This window comes from Sebastes fasciatus, chromosome 13 (genome assembly GCF_043250625.1).
Source record: "Sebastes fasciatus isolate fSebFas1 chromosome 13, fSebFas1.pri, whole genome shotgun sequence".
Lineage (NCBI taxonomy): Eukaryota > Metazoa > Chordata > Actinopteri > Perciformes > Sebastidae > Sebastes > Sebastes fasciatus.
Window position 1 is genome coordinate 30,635,643 of NC_133807.1, and position 11,437 is coordinate 30,647,079.

The following is an 11,437-nucleotide window of genomic DNA, read 5'->3' on the forward strand; positions in this document are numbered from 1 at the left end:
CTGAAGATGAGCCTGATATGTCCCCTTTAATCTTCATCCATTTGAAAAAGATTTTTTTTTAAATCAAATCAAGCAAGTAACATAAGTAGCATTCTTTTTTTAATTACAGTAACTCATATATAAAAAGTAAGAACCTCAATCATAAGAGCGTGCGTAGTGTGTTTTCTAAAGCAAGAAGATTTTTTTTTTTTAAATAACTCCCACCCAGTTCTCTCTCTTTCTTCTGCCATGGACAGTTATATAACATCTTGCTGCGATGGAAGACGTAGACACGGAGATACTGCAGATACAGGGACATAGACATTCTCCATTGATTGTCTGCTTGGGAGGAATGGGGCAGGGTGACTTGTCACAGAGTACTAAAATAAGAAAATCCAGAGATTATACATGTTATTGAGAGATTTCTTCAGCGTTTTGTTTTGTTGCTCTCGGCATGCTTCCTTGAAGTGAAACTCCGCACGTTAAAAGGAAGAGTCTGCGCTTTGACGCGAGAAGAGTCCTCTCGAAGCAAGTCCGAAGTCAAACAGTGATTGAGGTTGTAAAGTCGAGGGCGTTTCAGATTGTATGTACCTGAGGTCTGCATTGGCCCTGGAAAAGCACAACCCAGCAGAATAATCATCAACAAACTGTCAGTGCAAATATGGCCCCAAGAAATAATATCAACAAAAAACAGACAAAACGGTACAGGCTTTCTGTCGGAGACAAGTCCACTGGTTCAGCCGGGACAGTTCAAGGATCTTTACACGTCTTCTTCTTTTTCTCTTTTGAAGATGTTGTATGTGTTATTCCCTGTGACACACTGAGCCAAACACATTTCTAAAAAAGGTTTACATTACTGGAAAAAAGCCAATACATCAGTGATCTACATGGATGCTGTGTTGAGTATGTTACTAAGCAGAAAAATATGTATGCAGTGTGCCAGCAAAAGCATGTCTCGCTTTAAAAAACATGAAGGAATCTGCTCAGATCCTCGGATAACTGAACGAAATCTACAGGAGAAATCATGACTGATGGAAACTCTGATGATCACTCAGCATGTAGTGAAGGCACTGACAACAGCTGGACACTTACAGATGCTAGAATACATCCTCAACTAGCAGGAGAAAATAGATTTCTACACGTGCCTCTAATAATAAAACATCATAACTCATGGTAATATCATCTTGATCATTTTGTTGTACGTAACGTAATGGCAACAGCAATGTGCAATATTAAGAAAAGATAACAAAATAAAAGACACAAAAATGCTGGATTATGTGTGTGAAGGTGTGTGTGTGTGTGTGTGTGTGTGTGTGTGTGTGTTGTGTGTGTATGCATGGGAGCAGGTGCATGAGCTGCAGTTTGGTCCCTCTAGCCGAAGGTGGCGCCACAGTTGGGACACCTTCTCTGACGCAGGGCGAAGCAGAAGAGGAGACCCAGGGGGAAGAAGAAGATGGCACACAGGATCCCCAGGCAGGTGAAGTCATCCTCCAGGACGCCGACTCTGGTGACGGGACGCAGCGTTAATACTGATGCACAAACTAGAATTACCGCCTCGCTGCAGTTTACATCCATGTCTGTCCAAAATGTCATCACTTCATCGTTTTATCCTGTCAGACATTTGTGTTAAATGGTCATAATTAGCATATGAATTCTTGAAATGTCATCGTATAATATGCCATAAAAAGTCAGAAGAAATATCATAGTATAGTATGTCACAAAATTTAAAAAAAGTCATAGTATAGTATGTTATATAATGTCAAAGTCGTAGTATGTCATAAAAAATTAAAAAAATTAAAAGAAGTCATAGTATGTCATAAAAAAGTCACAAAAAATATCATGTTGTAAAAATGTAAAAAAAAAAAAAAAAAAAAAAAATCATAGTTTAGTATGTCATAAAATTTAAAAAAGTCATAGTATTGTATGTCATAAAAAAAATCACAAAAAATGTCATGTTGTAAAAATGTAAAAAAAAAAAAAAAAAGAAATAGTATACTAGGTCATAAAATTTAAAAAAAAAAGTCATAGTATTGTATGTCATAAAAAAGTCACAAAAAATGTCATAGTATAGTAAGTTGTAAAAATAAAAATTATAGTATAGTATGTCATAAAAATGTCATAGAAGAATTCATAGTATAATGTCAAAAGAAGTCATAAAAAATGCCGTACCTTTAGTAAAATGTGTAGTATAGTATTCCATGAAAAATATTAAAAAGTCATAATATAGTATGTCACATATTTTTTTTAAAAAGTCATAGTATAGTATGTCACAAAAAAAACAAACAGACACAAAAAAAACGACCACAAAGAGATGCAACCGCCGCAGACACGTTATTTTGTAATCGTTTCGTGTCTCTTTCAGTCTGAGTGTCTGTTTCACGTCTTTGTCCTGTTGTCTCACAATCTGTCCATGGCTGCAGGTTATTAGTAGATATTCACTGATATAGTTTCATATCACAATATTATTTTAATTATTTTATTCATTTATTATACCAAAAAATCAATGTAACTGTTATATATAACATATAATATATAATAATGTATAGTTTATTATTAAAAATCGTATTGTTATTAGATCATGTTTACTAGAATGATCTTGAAAAGTGACTGAACAGTATCACTCGTGATTAGATTTTCCTACCAACAGTTTACTGAATGCTTCTCTGCAGTCTCTCTTTATTATCTCCAATCTGAACACGAGTCTGACCGAACTTTACTTCTCTTATTTACTTCCAGTTTTTCTTTTTCCCCCACAGAGCTGGATCAGATGTAAAGGTTAATAAGCATTTGGCTTATGGTACTTCTTAGTTTTATTGCAAGTACAATCTATAAATGGGTTTTCACCTCGTGTGACATGAGAAAAACAACAACAACAAATGTTGGTCAGAACATGAAGCAGCTTGTTTTGAAGGGGGAGCAACTTTAATCCCGAGTCACGGTGAACAAAGTGCTAACCCACGGTCTCATGACCGCACCACGCCGACCAGCGCCGCCGGTAAATCTGCTGGAGGCCGCGAGAAGGAATTAACAATTATCAAACACGACCCTAAAGAGACGGGAAATGAAAAGCTGCTTACTGCTAATGCTATGAAAGAGTGTCACATAGCTGTGGAGGTTTGACCTTTGGGGTGTAGATATAATAGAAATAATCTTGAGAAATAGTTAATTACTCTGATAATATTAGATTCTGCTGCAGTGATGACCTGGGTTTAACCGTATTAACATTATTAGAGCTCCTACAATGAGGCATGCTTACATAAGCTGACTGTCATACAAATGTCATAGTATAGTTTGTCATAAAAATGTAAAAAATATCAGAGTATAGTATGTCATAAAATTTTAAAAAAGTCATAGTATAGTATGTAATAAAAAAATCTAAAAAATCGTAGTAAAGTATGCCATACAAATAAAAAAGTCATAGTATATTATGTCATAAAAATAAAAGTCATAATATAGTAGGTCGTAAAAAATAAAAATAAAAAGTCATAAAAAATAGTATAGTATGTCATAATAATTTAAAAAAGTCATAGTATAGTATGTCGTAAAAAAAAATGTAAAAGTCATATATCATATGTCATATTATTAAAATGATTATAGCTCCTAAAAGGAGGCATGCTTACATAAGCTGACATTGTTTGGTCTACACTGGTATCTCACTACACTATGTGCTGCTGTACCAGGTTGTAAGTATTTGAACTGTGGCTTTCACTGACCCAGGACACATGATGCAAGGCATGATGCAAAATTCTGACTAGAACTGCACCAGCCACCTTACATACTGTGGCTTGTTAACTTTCTCTAAACTGTAAGTACAGTTGTCACACCTGTTTGTCTGCAAAAGGTAGTAAGTCACCCAAAACACTTCAGTCATGCTTCAAAACCCGTTATTGTGTCAGTAAGTCGACCAACAACACCAAAATGAAAAGCTGTTTTCTCATCTCTTGAGCTGAGTGGGTCAAAATGATTAGGTGTTTTTTCACCACACCGAGACAGAGAACTGAAAGAGTTTCTTATCTATAAATCTCTGTTTTGTTCTACTTTTTGTTGACACTGACTGCTTACTGTAATATACCAGAATGTCAGTTCTGTCCAGCTGAATGCTTTTTGTATTTCACACTGAGCTGTTTAGATTCCCATTTCAACAGCAGGTAAAAGTTTACTGTGAAATGTCAATACTGTAGTAGCTACACAGAAAAGGGATATGCACGTTTGTATGTATACAGTCAAATTATTCCTGTTAAATGTTCTGGAAACAGAAAATTATCTTTTGATCTTTAATGTTACAGTTTTTCTCGTTCGCTTTGGCTCATTTCTTGAATGATAATTTTTTTTTTTTAAACAATAAGTTCAAATCTCTAAACAAGTAATTTGTTGTTCACAACAGATTAGAATTTCATTCAAGCGAATTGCACGTGTTTTGGCATGTGTGTGCATAAGAATAAGTACAATTATCTACAATTTGGCACAATAACCACTCGCACATGGCTTGCTGATCAAAACTGATGAGTTGATCCTCAGTGAAACTGTAAACTGTCGTCCTCTTCACAGCTTCTAACCATTATTTCATCGTTTGAGCAGGCACATGCAAAATGATCCATTCAATTATCAAAATGTGTCAGACATGCATGCATATTCTATAAATATCTATGACATGGTGTTACGTACTGTGAGGAGGTAGTTTGTTTTTTTATTGTTGCAGAGTATTTTTTTGGCATGGATGTCATTTTGTGGCATATTTTGTGTTCACTATATATGAATTCATATGAAAGATCAAAAGAGATTTTTCTGTTTACAGTACATGTAACACATCGCTACACTGGAAACATACATATGTGAATATCCTTTTTCTAAAATGACATCCATGCCAAAAAGCAACAACAACAACAACAACAACCCTGCAGCAATTAAAAAACCTTCGTTATTTCAGTTAAAAAACAACAGATTGTACCTCCTCATCGTAGATATTTACGGAATATACATGCATGTCTGACAGATTTTGATAATTGAATGGATCATTTTGCAATGTGACGGCTCAAACGATGAAAGAATGGTTAGAAGTTAGTTGTGGTTAGACAGTTTCACTGAGAGTCAACTCATCAGTTTTGATCAGTAGGTCATGTGCAGGTGGTTATTGGGCTGACTCTTTAGCGTACGTGTGCCAAAACACGTGCAAGTTGCTCGAATTAATGAGAAATTCGAATCTGTTGTGAACAACAAACTACTTGTTTAGAGGTTTGAACTTATTGTTTGGAAAAAATAAACAATTCTCATTCAAGAAATGAGCCACAAAGAACGAGAGAAACTCTTAAACACTGGTGTGTATTATTAACGCGTGTTAATATAGCAGGTCTGAACAGGGCCAAAGTGTCAGGAAGCAGCGTATATAACAGTAAGTATTCATAAATAACCATGTCACCTTTCATTACAGTAAAGGGTATTCGTTCACCTCTTGACTACAAACAGTCGTGCTGAAACTGGAGTAGATATACGGTATATTTCATTATTTAAATCCAACCAGTGGATGAGAGGACATCTGATTTCTATTTGCTGTTCCTGTGAACTGTGTCCTGTATCCACCTCGGCCTGGATCTGCCCCCCCGCCACATGTTTGAGGCTGTAATCATCTGACTGACAGGATGTTGACTCAGGCACAGTGAAACCAGCTTCCAAAACTGAAAGTCCCATCCAGTTAACATGAGGTCACAGTGTGACTGTAGGCCTGACACCACGCACGCAGGGACAGTGAAAATACTCATACATAGTATAAATAAAGGCGCACAGACAGAAAGTGGCTTAGTCACAGAGAGCATGAGACGTTCATGTTTAACCACGTGCTACAAACCTCACTGTCCATTAGGGCTGCAACTGACGAGTATTACCTCCGCCAAGGTCTGAAAGTCTAAAGGGTGACTGTGACGTAAGACGCACCTCTACACACAACAAACAGAGAATAACTAACAATAATTAATGCTGCATATGAATCATTCTGCGGGATTATTCCTTATTTCATAGGCTATTTGGGGATTTATACATTATTATTGCATATTTATATATAAAAAAATTAAAAAAATTAAAAAAAACGAAGTAGTCGAATAGTGATTTGGAGTTCTATTACCATGGCAACGGTTCCAAGCTTCAAAGCATTCGGGTCGGTCCTAATAAAATGTCAGAAAATAGTGAAAAATGTCCATCCCAGTTCCTCAATATCCAAGCTGATGTCTTTAAATCTGTTGTTCTATCAGTCCAAAACCCAAAAATATTCAGTCTAATATGATATGAAACAGAGAAAAGCAGGAAATCCCCGTATTTGAGAGGCACAAAAACAGAATTTTCTGCCAAAGAAAAATCACTTTCACGAAGAATCGATTATTTCTCCAACCGACTAATCGTTGCAGCTCTCCTGTACATCATTTACCGTGATATACACTCTAATATGCATGTGTGCATGTGCTTGTGTGTGTGTGTTCTCACCTGCAGGCAGGGCAGCCTCCCACCACCACTACAGACGGTTGTATGATGGTGTACGTCCCAGGGTACGGCTGCTGGGCTATGGCGGGGTTCATTTGGGCTGACGGGTAACCTGTAGTCAACAGGAGGAAATGACATGTTATTGTGGACATTCACTGGAAAGAACATATTGTTTTAAATAATTAAACAAATTACCATATCATGTTTGTATTAGTGTGACTGTGTAGTAAGCAGGGCTGTGTATTGTCAAGAATCTGGCGATATGATATGCATCATGATACAGAGGTAACGATTCAATATATCGTAATCTATTGCGTAAAACTGGTATAAAGACACACCATATGTATAAAATCTCATCTCAATTTAGCCCAACTTTGGAGCGTTATTTAGCCTCCTTCAGTGAGATTGGTTGGCACCAACGGATTCTTTAGGTTTTCTAGTTTCATATGATTCCAGTATCTTCACTCTAGCTTTAAACCTGAGCCCGCTACATCCTCCGAAAGACAGAATATCATATTTTTAAGAGGTTAATTTAAAATCGATAAAGCGTTTTGGAGAATCAATATCGCAAAACAAAATATTGTGATACTCATGTGTATGGATATTTTCTTACACCCTCAGTAGTGAGTGTGTTTTCATTTCACTGACACTCTCAGGGCATATTGATTTATTTGTTTACCACCTGTGTCCATCTGCGAGAATATTTGTGTTTGAACTTGAACTTTGTGAACTTTGATACCATAACCCTGCTTGTTTACGACTCATTTTGTCTGATAAGGACGCCTCCCAGTGAGAGAGACTAACATTACCCTCTCCCAGGCTCATGACTACTCACTGCACAACAGTTTGAGCTGTGCTCGCCGCTGGGTTCACATTACACCACGCAGTCGCTATATCGTGACAGTAGTACATGAAACAGGTAAAAAATCATGTGCCTCTGTGTCCTCTGGTGCTCCTAACGGCATCTGCAAGATTTCACAGACCGGAGGAAAACAAGCAGTCAGAGCTGATCTGAGGTCTGCTGTCCAGCTGCCGTCTATGAACAGCTGTCAATCACTCACGAACTCCGACCAAACGGTCAAACTAGGCATTGTGAAATCTGGTGAAGGAAAGCCAAGTTATGGTCACACGACCGGAGCACAGCCAATAGGAACGCTCTCTCTCTCTCAATGAAATGACCTGTGATTGGTCAAAGTCTCCTGTCACGGGCTGGATTCTTTAAAGCCTGAAAACAGAGCCATGAGGAGGAGCAGAAGTCTAGTTTTCTCTCAGAACACTTCAATTACAATATGCTGAAAGGTTATTATGAAATTTTTGCCCAATGATGCCAAAAATATTCTGAAATAAATGAATGAATGAAAGAAAACTGATGAATATATTAGTTTATACCAGAGATTCATGCTAGAGGGGCAAATTATTCAGGTTTTTTTTCCTGATAATTAAAAGTAAAATTAATGAATCTGTTGCAGTGCATTTATCATTTTATTATTTTTCTTCTTTAAAAGTCACCAGAATGCAGGAAACAAAGTCTCTGAAACTCTAATGTGTCTGGAGGAGGACCACAGTATAGCTGTGTACATATACCTACACTGTTTTATAATAATTATCCCTTTCAGTTGCAGCAACGGGCTTCTTTAATCTACACATAAGAACCAAGAACATGTGGTTCAGCAAATACGGAAATTACAAGCCAATTACAAGAGAGACTTTATTCCAGTAACTTCCTTGTCATTGCAGCTCTTATACAATCAGTCAGATGACTGCCTCATATAAAAGCAGGCACATACTGTACAAGGCCTGGGGCTACAGGGAGCACAACCTGTGTGGCTCTAAATGCTGCTGCACAGAGCCAAAACTTCATATTTCACATTCTTGTTCTTATAATCCCACTGACCAGGTAGTGTGTTCACACTGAGAATCATCCGACTTATAAACTTTATATTTAAGGTTTGGACACTGTAAATTTGACAAAAAAAAAATCGTAACTCAAGGTCCACTTACTATCTTTTACTGGAGCTTTTAACTACATCTTACAGTCAATATAGCTCAGTTTGTTCCCTACTTGGGTCACATAATGACAGCTGTAGCTTCTTGACCTCTCCTGACACATTTCTTGTTTTGTTTTTTTCATTGACTGGATTTTGTGAAGTTTTATATATGTGCAAATAAATAAAGAAAATGAAATAAAATAAAGAAATTACAATATGCTGAAAGGTTATTATGGAATTTTTGCCTAATGATGCCTTTGAGATTTCCTTTAAAAGGTCCCATATCGTGCTCATTTTCAGGATCATACTTGTATTTTGTGTTTCTACTAGAACATGTTTACATGCTGTAATGTTAAAAAAACACTTTATTTTCCTCATACTGTCAGCCTGAATATACCTGTATTTACCGTCTGTCTGAAACACTCCGTTTTAGCGCATTTCGACGGAATTGCAACAGAATTGCGTTGCTGGGCAACAGCTTGGGTCCATGTGTACTTCCTGTCAGCTGATGACATTCACATACACTGCAACCAGGAATAAACTGGGACACATTTAGAATGTTTACATTTAAATCTGTATAAAGGGTCTAAATATTGTATATTTGTGACATCACGAATGGGCAGGAATCCTGACAGCTTGTTTGAAACGCAGAGTTTCTGAATACGGGCTGTGTGTATTTCCCTGTGGATTGAGTGTTTCAATACTTTCACAGTATTTATATAAGACTTAAGCCTGCTTCATAATAAAAACACATGAAAATCTCACTTTTTTATAATATGGGACCTTTAAAGGGGACATATTATCAAAAAAGTGAGATATTATTATAAAGCAGGCTTAAGTCCTTTATAAATACTGTGAAAGTATCGAAACACTTAATCCACAGGGAAATACACACAGCCCGTATTCAGAAACTCTGCATTTGAAACAAGCCGTCAGGATTTCTGTCCATTTGTGATGTCACAAATATACAATATTTAGACCATTACACAGTTTTAAACATAACCATTCTAATTGTGTCCCAGTTTTATTCCTGTTGCAGTGGATGTGAATAACATCAGCTGACAGGAAGTAAACATGGACCCAAGCTGTTGCCTAGCAACACAATCCTGTTGCAATTCCGTCGAAATGTGCTAAAACGGAGCGTTTCAGACAGAGGGTGAATACAGGCATATTCAGACAGACAGTATGAAGAAAATAAAGTGTTTTTTTTAACATTACAGCATGTAAACATGTTCTAGTAGAAACACAAAATACAAGTATGACAAGAAAATGAGCACGATGTGGGACCTTTAAAAGAAGCCGGATGTGTGCAGCAGTGAAACCTCTCCTTCCTTCTCTGGCTGCTTCACTTTCTGGTGAATGTGGAACCATGTCAGTGAGCTGCGTCAACGCGGCTACTTGCCTGGTCCGTCGGGGTACTGGTATGGCGGTGGGGCCGGCGGAGGGATGGCTCCATAGCCGGGCTGAGGCTGCTGCTGCTGCTGCCCGGGCTGCGGGCCGTACTCATAAGCCCCCGGGACGGTGGTGTAGGCGGGCGGTCGGTCCTGGAGGAGAGGTTTGCTGTCCACCATCTCTCACCTCGACGTGCTGCGTCCTCAACTTGTCTCTTTATAACTTCAGAGCAACAGAAAAAGAGTCTATCGCAGCTGAACTACTTGTGTTTTGTTGCTGTGAGACACGGTTGGTTGATAAAAACAAAAGAAAACAAAGAAAAGACGCTGCGCAAAAAGGAAACTTCGTCCCTTCTCTCCATGCGCCAACTTTGTCCTCCGAGTGGCAACACAACAAACCTCCAGATATTTACCCAAAACGTCCACTTCAACTGGTCCGAGTCGGTGTGGTTTATAGTTAACTTAACTCCATTTCCCTCCTCGCAGCTGGTCCTTTAGTACCTTTAATATAACAGTATAATCTGTCATCGCAGCGCCTCATAAACTCTTTTCCTTTCTCTCTGTCTGGATTGTCACAAGAGAAGAATCATGTGATGAGCTGCTGTAGCGCCTCTGCGCACTGGAAGGCTTCTTAAAGCGACAGAGCACCATGCATTTTATAACTTCGTGCTGCATGCATGCAGTGTCGCTCTGCAGAGCGTGCACAACATTATTACCTCCCAGTATGCATATACTGGTTTTAATGGTAGGGGCCTGCACATAATGGAGTCATGCATCATATGCCATGCATTACATTTTATTAGTTTAGAGTTTTTACCTCATGTGTGTGGAGGGCAAACATGCTCACACTGTGACTTACATAATTGCTGTCCTCATTATGAGTGGGTTACCCTTAAAGGGACTCGATGTAAGAATCAGAATTGCTTGTTAACAGCAACACCTGTGGCCGTTAAGTCAACGAAAGTCAGCATCGCGCTTGTGCTCGCTCTACATAGACAAGAAACGAGCATCGGTCAAAACAGTGAGGAGACACACGTCAGCTAAAACCTCAATATCACTCTATATTTCAGCTGCTTGGCAGTAATGTTAGCTGACCAGACGAAGGTCTCTCCATTAATCACTGCTGATCCTAGTGTTGGCTTTTCCTGCCTCAGCCTCCGGGGCTCTGAAGTAGGAAGAGAAACGTTATCGTCTCCCGACTGCGCCGGCAGGGAGACACCGGCACCCGGTCGGAGACGATAACGTTTCTCTCTGCGGAGCCCCGTCACTTCACAAGACACGGGAAACCTCTGTTGGTCTGGAGGAGCTGCAGCAGTTATTTCTGCACAAACGTCCACTGTACATTCACTAGATATTCTCAGAGCTAAACTAACTCTTCTGCAGTGTGGAGTTTGCGCGCATGCACGTCAAGAGGTGGAGCGAAACAGCGAGAACGTGTGCGGTGTGTGAGTGAAGGCAAGCAGGCAGAGGAGCAGTGACTCCGGCCACACGCGAGCACGCATGGGATCCCGACCCGGTACATTTATACGTGTAAAAAGTTACAAACAGTCCCTTTAATTTTGAAGATTTTTTTTGCCAAGTTGTTGGTGTATGATTTAATATTTTGATGAT

At 38.6% G+C, this 11,437-nt stretch overlaps 1 protein-coding gene across 1 annotated transcript; it reads right to left on the reverse strand.

The window, feature by feature from the left end:
• Positions 1-7: 7 nt before the first annotated feature.
• Positions 8-10,430, reverse strand: bri3 (brain protein I3). The gene is made up of 3 exons (XM_074656843.1): positions 9,838-10,430; positions 6,451-6,562; positions 8-1,483 (listed from the first exon to the last, which is right to left on the reverse strand). Exons 1-3 carry the CDS (start codon positions 10,004-10,006, stop codon positions 1,351-1,353), a joined length of 414 nt encoding a protein of 137 aa, XP_074512944.1. The 5' UTR covers positions 10,007-10,430; the 3' UTR covers positions 8-1,350.
• Positions 10,431-11,437: the final 1,007 nt, after the last annotated feature.